At 23.8% G+C, this 14,988-nt stretch overlaps 1 protein-coding gene across 2 annotated transcripts in view; it reads left to right on the top strand.

The window, feature by feature from the left end:
- The window catches only part of LOC113557155 (gastrin/cholecystokinin type B receptor-like), a 115,841-nt gene that overhangs the window by 88,809 nt on the left and 12,044 nt on the right, over window positions 1-14,988 (top strand). For both annotated transcript variants that reach the window (XM_026962490.1, XM_026962489.1), the window contains exon 3: window positions 13,305-13,447. In XM_026962490.1, coding sequence (XP_026818291.1) covers window positions 13,305-13,447 — 143 coding nt within the window. The remainder of the gene's footprint in view (window positions 1-13,304; window positions 13,448-14,988) is intronic.

Below are 14,988 nucleotides of genomic sequence, written 5' to 3'. Positions count from 1 at the left end.
CTTAGTGTGTTTAAATACTTGAGCCAGGCCTACATATTGCACTGCCATTATGAATGAAGGTTTAAATACACGCACATACATATTTAATATCAGATGGACTACCATGGTTTTTATAACATAAATACATTTGAAGAACACAGTTATTCATCGAGTATAAAAGTATAATAATATTGTTTTAAAATACTGTTATAGAATTTAAAAAAAAATCATCAAGCCAAAAGTCATTACACAGTCATTACTCATTAATAATAATTATCAAAAGTACATGATACGAATGTAATGATCTCCAAAAATGTAATACTTTATTTCCAAACAAAAAAAAATTTATGCTCATTTAATAAAACAGCTCTAAAAGAATATATAAATGTCTTAAGACTCAAAATATATCATTTTAACGTTAATAGCACTGCACTCAAAATACGAGTGTCAAATGCCGATTTAGGAAAAACAATATTCTTTTCCACTAAACCTTTTTGAATTGTAACAACTATAAAATACATTTATCGAAAAAGATTTTCAAAAAAAAACTTAAATAAAAAGCTTTTTACAGTGTAGAATTATCTACGTAAACTCGTGGTTTTGAACACAAGACTTATAGATTTAACGTGGTTCAACGAGATTTAACTATTACACGTAGTCACGTAGAACATCTAAATTTACGTCATTATAAAGTCACGTTATAGGAATTTGAAATGTCAAAATCAAGAATAATAAATAATAAATGAATACATGTTTGTTTTTAATATAATATAATATTCCATATTCAAAATGTGTAGATCTTACATTAAAAAATAAATAAAAACTAATAAACGTTTAAACTATAATTTATAAGTTTATCATCAATGGCATTTTCTTTTTCATAAATCTTTTAAATACACATTTACTATATTGAATATTTACTACACAATTTATTTAATTTTGGTTGATTGGAAAACATTTAAATTTAATGAAAACAAAATCATCCTACTGATTAAAAAATTAAAAATAATAAAAAACATGTTTTTTTTTAATGTTATTTAAATAGGGTATAAAATCCTATAGCTACCAAACTATCTAAAGGACATTGATTCCAGGTATCAAACCGATTATAAATATTAGTAGTGAGTCGACGTAATTTTTAATTGAAAAACTTTAATTTCCGGAACACAACAAAAAACAAGAATACATAAGTTCTAAATTTTGTTTTTGAGATCTAAGGTTTGTCATTATTTCACGGTGAACTGTTAAACTAAAAACACGGTCACAATAATAAAAATCTATTGATAAAAAAGCACTAAATAATAAAGTGACAAGTTGATCTTTACATTATTCAGTAAAAATATAATTTTTTTTTTCTAAAGCAGTACAATATTAAATAATACTAAGTGATGAAATATAAAAGCATTATAGTAAAAATAATTACAGAGTTGCATTAAAAATATTTTTATAATTCAACAATAATTTAAGTATACGAAGATTATTGATTATAATACATTCACATTAATATACCCCCAGGACAAGATAATCATATGTTATTCAATGCGTTATAAATAATTGTCCAACTTCAGTCTATATAGGTAGTGTACGAAAAAAAAATACTTTTCGATATGTATTCAATTTAAACTGTGGTCTATATACGTCATACATTTAGATCTACATTAGTATGATATGAATATATCTATACCATTTAAGCGCATAATTCAGTAGACTGTCTTTATACTTTATTCATACAATGTCTCGAACGTCATGATTTAAGGCTGATTGCCTCCGAATTTGGTAGACCATATGTTTATGTCTTATTGCTTTATTGGTTACTATGGTGATTTCGTTTTCCATAGTTTCTGAATTGGCATCAAACACATCAAAAAACTTATATTATCAAATGCAATGTATACATTATACACGAGTCACGACACATGCTATTTTATTTCCACTGGACTGGGGTTTTTTTTTTTACAAATTATCAAAAATATCAAAATAAAATAAAAATATAAATTTCACATAACAATATAATACTCATTTATTTCAAGAACATTAACAATAAACATTTATACAGTGCAATTCAACAGACATTACTCACTCTCATTTCTTCTTTCATATGGACTTATTCAAATTATAATTTTTAGAAATTAGTATAATAGTACACTTTTTAAGTTAACTTAAGGACTTTAAGTTTTTTAAAATATGATCTCTGATTATTTATTGTAAAATTTCAAAAAATTAAAGCCTTAGTATGATAAAAATGCATAAAAAAAATAAGGATTAAGTATAGTGAGTAATATAACTTTAAATATACAGCATTGATAAGCTGACTTACAAAAAAATAAAACTGATTTTAATAAGTACAGCGTTTTCCAATCGTATTGTGAAATATTTACTTTAAAAATTGTATAATATAGTTTAAAAGTTAAATTGTTGATATATCATAGTTTTATTATACTAATAGCTAATAAAAAAATAATAATAATAAATATAGTATGAAATAAAATAGATATATTTTCAGTACCTTTAAAAGTTATAGGTTTTATTATTCAAACAATAATTCTACAAGGTTGATGTTATTCAAAACGACACATTGGGTGATCATAATACCTTGACAACGTTATTTTATACTTTGTTAGGAGCTTTATAATATTTACGTTAGAACCACCTGTGGTTGAAGAGAATACGCTACTTTAATAGCATAAATGTCAAATAAAACACAGGCTAAAATCTTTTATTTTATTTTATGTACAGAGTGGTTATTTTTACAGTTAGTTGTAAAATATGATAATAATTTATTTTTTGAGGCGAAAAAAATGTAAACATATAAAAATATCATTAATTATATCTTTACTTATGTTTATGAAACAAACCTTATCGGACTTTTAAGGGTGTTACAGAGAAAATAAAAAAAATAAGCTTACTATTTAAGTTTTTTCTTTAGGTGTAAAACGATCACAATATTTAATTAATAAAAAGTAAGTTTAGTATTATATTTATTTTATTGTAAATGTAAGTTGCCTAATTTCTAAGCTGAATAATATGATATATGATTTAATATTATATTATAGTAGGTATTTATTAAAACTAATCATTTTTAAATAATATATCAAATATATAATGTATGAATTAAAAAATAATAATTCAAAGCAACATTTTTAAAATAAGTAATTTTAAAAACTTATATTATGTTTTGTTTAAGCTTTTGTTTTTACAAGAGTATAATATAACACATGTAAAATGTAAAAATAAAAATAAGATATATAAAAATCAGCATTTTCAAAAAATACTACATAATAAGTAGGTACAATCCTTTAGTTTTTATTTTACAAAAAGTCACAGATCAGATGAAAAAAAAAATTGTCAATTGGAAAGTTCCATTAATCAAATGACACGCAAAGGACGTGTTAGAACTTTAGCCAATTTCATTCAACAAAATGTCGATAAGACGAATAGTCCCAAATTGACCTTTTAGGACCATTTAAAAAAAAAAAATACTCAGAAGACATCAAGATGATCTTTTAAACACTAGAACGGAAAATTGACTAGGTCTGCTTTTTTCGACACATTTAACGAATGAAAACGGTTCCACCTATGTTTACCAATTATTTTTAGGTATCTACCTATAATAATGTGATTTAAAAATGTGAAAAGTATATCATTTTTATATAGTTGGATTATGTATTCAACCAAGAATATTATACACTGCACTGTTTAATAACAAACTATTTTTAATATCAACTAAAATCACACGACATTATGGGTAAACTTTTTAGGTATACCGTCACTATTCTGACTTTACGTCATTTTATAAGACCCTATTTATCATATACTACATAGCATATATTATTTGTACGATTATGTTATATATTTCAATAATAAAATTATAATTAATCTTTTGTAAACGACATACACGCAAAACACAGTGCATACTATTCACTATTCAGTATTATGCGAACGGTTCATTTAATATCATATTTTTGATTCATAACATAATAAAAATGTTCAATAATATTCTGTAGAATGCACCGAGTAGTTGACAGTACAATTCACATGAACGCGCGTAAATGTGACACGGTATCATGTATAACGGTTATGTGTTATCCGTGTAGGCAGTATATAATATGTTGAATTCGGTATAGTTAGGTTGCAGGAATGCACTCAAATAATTACTGGTGATTAAAATGGAATTGGATAATATTTGGTCTCGTTTTTAGTTACTCGGTAATTGGTATAATGAAAACGGTCACGGGACACTGTTAACTTACATGATATTTTAAGTACGAAAATTCAAATAAAAATATGTTCTATTTATAACTTATTACGGTTGATCATAATCTCTAATATTAATACGTGTGTTAGTGTAGTTCACTACATGGTTAGCGGTAAATTATTTTATAACTTATTAATCGGTATTCAATATTTGCATATTAAATAATATATTATATTTTATTTATTATTAAGAATATCTTCTTTAGTGCCCTCGATTATCTATAAATTTAGTAGGTAGTGGTTAAAAGGGTTCAACGCAGACTCCTATAATTTGCTACTTATTTTTTAAACATTCTTTATCCTTCACATGATTATGATTCCATCCGTAAAGTTTTAAATGTATTCAGTATTAACAATCACAGATACATTGTTAATATATAATTTATTATTTCATTTTTATCTAATTCGATTGATTGTTATCTACCCTCCTTCCACAAATAAATTTTAAAGTTTTCTTCGTATTACTATAAATACACTTCTTCGTAATATTCCGCTTTACTCGTCTAATTGATTATTTAAGTCCCCTATCAATCGTTTTGCTAATGAAATTCCACTTTTAATTTCCATAAAATTTCCATAAAATAATATTCTACTAGATCTTTTATTATTATTATTATTATTATTATTTATTCTGCTGAAGATAATATTGTAAATATTAAATAATATTTACTCTGTGTTCTTGAGTTCAAGATCTATATTGACATATTGTTAATAACGATATAAATAAATAGATATTGGCGTATTGCTTTTATGATCAACACTAAAATTACATAATTTGCAATTTTAGTGGTACTAACTATATATATATATTAACTGATTGTTACATATCCTGCAGTTGTATTTATATACATCGATAGCCGATCATAATAATTATTAGAAGAAATTAAAGATAAAAATAAACTATCATAATTGCAAACATAAATACCTTGTATATGTTCATAAAAAAATTCCAGCAAAGTCGGATTTTTAGTTTCAAATCAAACAAAATATTATCATATAATACTTACGCATTTACACTATAATAGGTGAAAAAAGGAATATTTTTTCTAAAACTGAAATTAATTAAATTTTCAAATATCAATACCATACAATGATTAATTAATATATATTATTTCTGGATAAAGTTTTAGGCGATGAAAACCAACATTGAAGAAAAAAGGGAAATTCGATAATACATAAAGCCATAAAGGTCAAGCTATTGTTTTATACAATATAATATGCATTATAATATACAGTGCGCTACTGTATTGGCACATAGTTTTAACACTCAAAATATTCACAATCCGATCAAAATTACCATACCTAACACCCCCCTGAAGAATCATTAGTAGTATATGATAATAATTATTTATAACCATTAATAAACACTATGCTATACTGAATCGAAAAAGATAAATTATATAGACATCTGTTACGACTATTTTTGAAATAAATACAACGTATAGCTTTATCCGAAGATTCCAATAGTTAAGAATGATTATAGTTTTTAAAATGTATTATGTGACATAAGATTACATTTTAAATATATACTAACTTATTTTTTCTACATAACTAGGTGCACACTGTACACATATTTCTATTAGTATTATTATAATTTAATACTTATATAAGATGTATGCATAAAGTAAATGTGCATATTTTTATGAAAGAAAAATAAAAATAGAGTCAAAAATGAATGAAATAAAAAGTTCACAACAACTCGATATTATTATAGTATTATCAGCGATAATTTTTTGGAACATTATTGAGGTCACTTTAAAAAAGGTTTTGGATTTTGAACGATAAACGCAAAAACAAAATCAATAAGAAGTAAGGTGCAAAGTTATATCATCATGAGAATGTAGTGAATAGCGTATCGTTTAATATACACAATACATATAAAATATGTGTATAATGTGTATATATATAAAATATTTATAACCATGTGAGTATAAACGTTTGGTACGAACAATTTATACACTTGGGGTTTCGTCGTAATGGTATACCTACGTTACTTCAACTGGAAATCAAAGCTTTATAGAAAATATATATATATATATATCCTTTTATACCGATTTCTAAAAAAAAAACCATCTACTCAATGGCCCAATACAGGATTGTTTGTGGATTTGTCCACGGATCATCATTATTATGTTTGTTTATTTTTTATGTAACTTATCCGATATAGTAGTAAATGTGGGTATCACATCATTATACGAATAACACAAAATGTATTAAGCGTGTAATAAATAATAACATTTATAAGCATTTAAGAAAAATGTGTTTCTGCATAATATATACTATAAACAATGTTATATTGTAATATATAAAGATCAAGTTATTATAGGTCATTCATATAAAATTCAACGGACTTTTGATTCAAGTGTATCGATCATTATTATACGGACAGCAGGATCTTCGTTGTTGTGTTTACACTCGAAATTTCAAAAAGTTTTATTTTTTTTTTTAAAAATAATTTATGACTATATAACTACATAATTAATCTCTCGTCAGAAATTAAATTTTAATGTATCGATATACTCCAAAAAATATTCTTTTTCGGAATATGATATTAAAAATGAAAATAGTCATTGAAAATAAAAATTACAATCTTAGTAAATAATTACGATAAAAAGTTGTAAAAATATCAATTTTTTTTTAAAGACATTAAATTATGTATATTAAATTTTATAATTGATTTAGATTTTTAAATGTATAAACTTATATATCAGATCAGCGTGTCTGTATTGTTAGTAATGAAATAATATAAGAAAATCACATCGATCTCACAAAATAATAAAATTATGATGTTAAAAGGTATTTTTATTAAAATATTTACAATATTTTTTAAGTTGGAATTTCAATTTTCTAATTATTAATTTATTCTGAACTTAGAAGATTGATACAACAATTATAATATGAATACATATAATTATAAGTAGTATATATTCGCAAATGATTATATTATTAATTGATAAATACCGTCATATTAACAACATTTATTTAAATTTGGTTTATTAATATTTACATATTTCATATTTGAATGAAAAATTAAATTTTTTTGATTTAAATAAACGACTTCGATATATTATACTGTAATCTGTTTAAAAATGGAATAACTTAAAATTTAAATAACAATTCTTTGTTTATAAATACATTTCATATATTTAAAGTTTAAAAGGAAACACCAAATCAATAAGAAATCAATAAACGTTATTAAATATCATTATGATATAAAATAAACAATTTACTTCGAAAAGTATCATTTTTAAGGGCCAATTGTAAATGGTTGGTAAACTTAAATATGCATACATCATAATGTATATATTTAAAACAATAAAATTATTTTAGAACACATTTTATATTAATATAACACCATGGTAATTTTGAAAACAATAAATATGAAAGGTATTTGTAGCATAAGCAATAATATGATAAAATATACCATTATAGATATCGTATGATTAAATTTTGCAATATTACTTTTATTTCTGCAAAATTATTATTATAATTCATTGTTATATTCCCAATTGTATATTATCAGTATAATTTTATATTCTCAAAGACTTAATGAACTTCTACGTTGATATATTATTTGTATGCACTACTTTATTTGTAGCCCAAAGATCAGAGTTGATTCAGACAAACATTTAAAATGTACCCCAAACAATCGATTTATAATTTATAAAAATAATAGTTTAAGCTAAATGCATTAGTTTTTCATAATAATTATTTAAGTAGAATGTAGATAAGTAATTAAGTAGTAAGTATGTATACTAATTTTTGTTTTCAATCAAACTCACGATCTTAATTTTTTTCTCATGACAATAAAAATATGCTAAAACTATGTATTTAGTATATTTAGGGTATTTATTATATTTTAAATCAAGTTTAATACTTTAATTTGTCTTTCTCAAATATCGTACGTTAATTGCATCTCGTAAAAATAAAAATAAATTTTAATTATTTTATAAAACATAAATTTAATTTAATTTAATTATTACAATATTTTTACTCACAGATTGTACAATCCGTTATCTGTACATTTTAATAAGCCTCAAATTTATATTTATTTAAAGTAAATATAATAATAATAATAATAATATCTCAATATTATTATATTCCAATAATATTATATTTAAGCATAAGATATAAGTACATGTTATGCTATAACAACTACTTGTTATAAGCTCAAAAAAAAAAATAACAGCAATTACAATTAAGATATAATTACCTAAATAATGTGGCATTTAAATTCTACATTACCTAGCTATACTTACTTTGATCGTAAAATAACTAAAACTAAGAACAAATACAAAATATTAATTTAAAATTACTTCCTAAGCAGATTATTATCACTAGAAAGTAGAAACAACACTCATATACAAATCTATATCATCGGGTATTATATTTACTACGTATATAATAGTATAATACTATTCACAGCTGTATCGGATAATATACACTATAAAACGCGAAACACAACATGATGAAAATGCCTCGTAAAATAAACGTATAGATACTTTTGGATAGTAATTCTCTAAGTGTATTAAAGCTCTGACTTAGTAAACAGTATTAAACGTGAACAAATAGAACGAATCCAAGTGGTTTTTGTTAATTGTATTTGGTTATCAACTACCAAAAACAATATAAAAGTGTAATAATTAGAAATTACTAACTAACTTAACAACTAAAATTACATAGAATAAAATAATATAAAAAACAATATATTGATATTCATAATTACAATATGTATCAGAGAAAATAATCAAAGTCAATACTAACAAACTTATCATTATTTAATACAATATTAATCGAGAAGAATTACATATAGCCATATAAGTACTTGAAGGAAGTACGAAAAAAAAGAATATAAAATAAGCATTGATTATCAACATTAATATTCTGTTGAACATCATGACAGTAGTTGAAGTTGATAAGACTTAATACTGGTAGGTATATATAAATTAACTGTTCTATTAATATATATATTTTTTTAAGTAACATAAGAATCTCACAAACGTCTATCTGCAAAATATTTAAGATTTATAAACTTACTAATATTGTTATAGTCAGAATGAGGCGCTTTCGATATTAAATTTAAAACTAATAAAATGAAAAAATGTGTTTTGAATACAGTGCAATATGATTGAAAATACTAATGATATTTGAGTTCCAGATAATTTTAGCATATTCTAGGTAAAACCTAACTGCTAACGATATTAATAAATAGACATTTAAAGGTTAAAGGACCATAAAATGAGGAATAATTACATACGATAAGACCAAACTTTAAAAATGTTTTATTTTTGATAGAAATTATAATTATGAGGAGAGAATATGTTTAAAGTACATACAGACATAAAGCAACGTATTTAATACTTTGACATAATATAGTATTGTTTTATATTATTTAAATATAGTTATAAATCACCTTTAGTCAATTATACTAGTTAGAAAAAATAACTAGTCAACAACTAAAAGCATGTATATATTCCATTAAACCAAATTCAGTATTTTAAATAATAATAATAATAAACACAAAATATTTAGAAATAAAAAAATAACCATAGATACTAAAAATTATCTATGGTTTTATTTTCAAAATATTTTGATTTTTTTAGTTATTTACAAACATGAAAATTTTTCGATAATTCAATAATTATTATCAATAAAAAAAGTTAACTTATTCGACGCACTTGAAAATTTAATACATGGTTCTTCATATTATGATTATCGGGATTAAATAGATTTTATTTTAGTTTTACATTTATTGATAAGGCTTAAAAATCGTTTGGAGAAATTTTAAATTATCTACCTAGGGTTATTCGTTTTTGAATTAATTACAACAAAATAACAAAATCGATTTTATCAAAATGTAAAATAAAATGCTGATAGAAACAAGAGTTACACAATATTGTAGGAAATATAATATGATCATATATATACTTTCATGCATTTTTTTTATTTATTTAATCAGTAGTATTTAATAATGTTTCACCGATACGAATTTTTAAAAATAAAAATGCAGACATGAGTGGTTAATAATGTACAGCTATTTGAAGTGCATCGATTTAACGGATAGCATTGCAGCATCCAAACCCTCGACGTTACTATACATGTCGTCGTTGCCTTATTAATTATTTTTTGTATGTGATTTATTCGGAATTTGTGATTTGGTATATTTTCTCTTCCACCATGAATTTAAAACAACCTTTGTTTAGTGTAATGTGTTACAGATTAAGTTGTATTTAAAAAAAAAATACATATTTAGTTTTATTTTTTATCTTTATACAAGAAAACGATTTCAAATAAAATCTATCAATAATGAAATGGATCCTTGTATAAAGCAATATTATTTTATTATTATAGTCTAAGACTTGCTTATATGTTGATTCCTAATTTTAGAATATCTATGAAAAATGATTAATTTTCTAAAGTATTGAGTTTATCCAATTTATCAATTTATTTTAATTTATTTTATAGATTTTCTTTGTAGACACCTACTTACTCGAGGAAAAACAACAGCATTTATCCTTATAAAATATACAAGCTCTCAATGTGCTCGTCTATAGATTTAGAACAAAATATTAAGATAATAATAATTGCAGTTTTAATATTAAATATTAGAAAGGGTTTTCTAATTGAATTTAAGTAAATTAGTTAATTATAAGACCTTATATTTTAAGATATATCTTAACATTATATTATAAAAATTAAACCTAAACACACACACTGCACACACACACTGTTACTTAGCGGTGTGTAGTCAGCATATAATTTCTAAAAAACTTTAAATTTTTCCCAAGCATAGATCCTTGCATTAATTTATATTGTTAAATCACTAAAATAAATTATAAATTTTCTTCACATCATGTTTGTAAAAAACTTGGTTCCCATTCGAACTTTTCGAGTTACCTTCAACCCCATTCCCCTTAATACTTATTATCTGTGCAAAAAAATAATATTTACAAATAATTTTAAATATTAACTTTTTGTGTGTACCTACATTATGATGTAGCTTTATGATAGAATGTTTGACTCCTGCGTCGATTTTAATAGGTATTAAAATCATTTAATGATTAATTATAAATTTTAATAAAATATAGTATAATATTATATTGCTTTAGAATTTCGTATTATGAGTGCGCAAGGTAGGTAAGGATTTTTTTTTAATACGTGTACTCTTTGTTTAATTGAGGGTATTAGGTAATAATTTACTGTAATTTTTACAGGAAAACGCAATAAATCATATTTTTCAATTTCAACCTAACCTAATACGGGCATAATCGTTAATTCTTTTTTTTAATAACCATTATTAAGAGGTTATTTTATGGGCCAACCTTTAAAGTTTTAACAAAATATTACGGCTTTAAAATAAAGCAATACCTAACCAAATTAATAATTTCTTTTTTTAGCAAAACAATAAAAGAAAGGTTTTTGATTGTAGTTGCAGTTATGCTGCCTCTGCAACTCAATCATACAACTTGCACTATAGTCATAGATAGATATATGTATTTTATTTCAATAAAAAATATATTAGATATATTATTTTAAATAAACTAAATTTGATATTAACTAAGAAATGGAATGTACCCATATATTAGCTACTCATAATTATTTATTATGTTTATTTAGAAAAACAATTATTAGTGTATTATAAAATAAAATGTATTTATTATATATTTAATTTGTAAAATACTCTTAAGCATTTACTCACACTGTTCTAAAATTAAAATAATTGACAAAATAATAACACAAATACCCGTATTGAAGATAGTATTTGTGACAAAGAAAAATTCAATGTTAAGCAAAAACATCTCTTGATTTTTTTATTTTAACAAACTAAACATAGTATACGGTAGTTTATACAAATAAATTATGTACATCCAAATATATTCAGAAAATGTTCTCGTTCGTAAAGTGAAATTCAAAAAAATACTGCTGAATAGACTAAAAAAACAAAATAATAACTTGAATTTTCCTCAATTTTTTTTTATTTTGTTTTTAAGTTCGTGCAATTAAATGTCTCGGATCATAACACTTTTGCGCCTCAGTCATGCAAAATGACAAATGCACTTCACTCGGTTACAAGACCATTTAATGACACATCGCAATAATGTCCAAACATAGCATAATTTTCTACGTATAATATTAATATGAAGGCTGGTCCTTAAATAATGATTGAATCAGTTGGTAATGTTATTTACAGGAATTTAAACACACTGCTGTTAAACATGAGTACAATTTCATCGGAAATTTGAACATTATTCCTGCATAAGCAAAACATAGTTCAAAAACTTTAATATCATATATTTAAAATAATTTACAATTATACTTAAGTGATTACATTTGTAGAAGTTGTAATATAAAATAATTTTGAAAATAAGTCATATTCAATATTCATGCGTTAAGCTTATTTTTTACGCATAATGGTAATTGACAACTATATTAACATCTCTAATGAGCAGTAAATGACTTATTTTTTGTCACAGTATTGAGTAAAATCAGAATATAAATCTATTAGATGTTTGTATATAGAACCGTATAGATACTATAGCTAGTGATATGATTTGAAGCCATAATACTATCAACTTTACATAAAATAGTATACATATAATATGGCCGAATCAAAAAGCGATACTTCCCACTAGATCACATCACATGGGTCGTTGATAAATATTCAAAACGCGTGCTTTCAAACAACTTATCTGTCTAAATAAAGACATATATTTACATTTACGACACGATAAGATGACCGGCGTAGTAGCTTATATTATAATATAATACCTATATATTGATGACCTTCGTCATTAGTTGTTTCACACTGTTATTGAATTATTTAGTGCACGCAACGTTTACGTAAGATAAAAAAAAAAAAACAGATAGGTAAATATACTATACAAATTCAAGCTCAATTAAACAAAATATGAATTAAAATATAAAATGTATAATAATAAATATTTTTGAAATATGCCAATGTCTCATTAGTTCCAACAAATGCTAGGTATGCAATTTCCACTACTTCTACAGTTAAATTTATGTATAATAAATACTATATATTTTTTGAAATTTTTTTTTTTATATTATAGTGTGACCAACTACTTTTTGGTGAACTTATCCATCGCCGACCTGTTAGTGACATTCATATGCATGCCAATGGCCGTTGGACAATCAGTAACCGGCTTATGGCTGTACGGCGAGACTATGTGCAAATTAACATCGTATTTACAAGGTAATAACTGATACATTATTATACTAGATATCATATTAAATTTAAACGCCAGCTTTTCAAAAATATGAAATGTAATTTGAACAATAAGATACTATTGATTATAAGGAATTAATTACCAAGTGTTTATGTAGAATAAAAATAGTAGTAGGTAAGTACATTTCAGTCGCTGATAACGAACGGACGTATTTCTGTCTATGTGTTTTATTATTTTGTATATATATTAATTTATCATTTTATTTTAAAATTATAATAATCCATGTTTAATATCTATACATATACATCTATAATGCCGAAACAACGAAATACACGAATAATTGTGAAAAACACTAGTTTCGTACAAATTTGTAGAGTACAATTAATGTGTCTTAATAACTTGACCCCATGCCAACGAGTAAAGTTAAAACGAACTTAAATGAAAAAAAGATACCAGGAAAAGTAATTAAGTCACCAAATATATTCGTAGTATGCCGTATACGCTTTGTAAAAAAAAAATCTAATTCAGCCCAGTAAAAGCAATGTTCGAGTACATAACAATAATATTAATAAACTATATAAATACAACCTATAATAAAGCTTTATCGTGTATTTGGTTCTTACACTTAACTGCTGAGAGTTTATCGATCCTTTGTGCTTACGTGTTTTAGAGTTTTTCCTTATTTGATTAATTCTGAATAATGATCAATAATTCGGAACCACATCAAAACTATTTTATCCAAAAATAAGAACAACTTCAAAATTGTATTCTTGTTTTTAGCATATAAAACGAACAAAATGTATATAGTACTTAACATTCTAGTCATAGAGTTTAATATCGAAACACTAGAATTTAGAAGGAAATTTAATGATTTATTTTGGCATTATGACTTACTTAATTCTGAAATCGATTGACCTGAAATATTGTCTTGAATTCCTTTCAATATTCCAAATTGCACATTTAGTTCTTCTTCTATATTCTTTTCATCTACTCACAAACACAATTATTGTCTTATTACATCAGTGAACCGGATATTAACGTTGGAAAACTATCTAAACAAAAATTGTATTTTATTTTATTTTATTTATTCACTTCCTAATGTAAGAGATTTATGATTTTTAACATTGTAGAATAGATATTTATTTTTCTTAAGATAAATTGAATTTATTTCAACTTAGTGATATAATGATGTTTAATATTTATTCATGTATTACCTATACCTCTATATAATATTAAGTTATAATTACTACTTATATATGGATGTACTCTTTACCTACAGGCGCTTACTAATAATAAATAAACTAGATTAAATTAAAATAAATAAATAAACAAAACAATGATATATAGTCATAAACTCATATAATAGTTTTCAAACTCAATAATTCGATTTATTTGGTACTGTAGGTATAGTCTAAAAAAGTTAGTATTTCGTCTGCATAATGAACCAAAAACTGAGACTCTTGACGAATAACGGATTGCATATTACTGCGGTTCCTAAATGTAGCTGCGACTCTGCGAGTCAATAATTATTTATATTTTGCATAAATAATAAGCTTTTCTACATTTA

The sequence above is a fragment of the Rhopalosiphum maidis genome, chromosome 1 (assembly GCF_003676215.2).
Source record: "Rhopalosiphum maidis isolate BTI-1 chromosome 1, ASM367621v3, whole genome shotgun sequence".
Lineage (NCBI taxonomy): Eukaryota > Metazoa > Arthropoda > Insecta > Hemiptera > Aphididae > Rhopalosiphum > Rhopalosiphum maidis.
The sequence above is the reverse complement of the archived record's forward strand: the minus strand, read 5'-3'. Positions and strand labels throughout refer to the sequence as shown.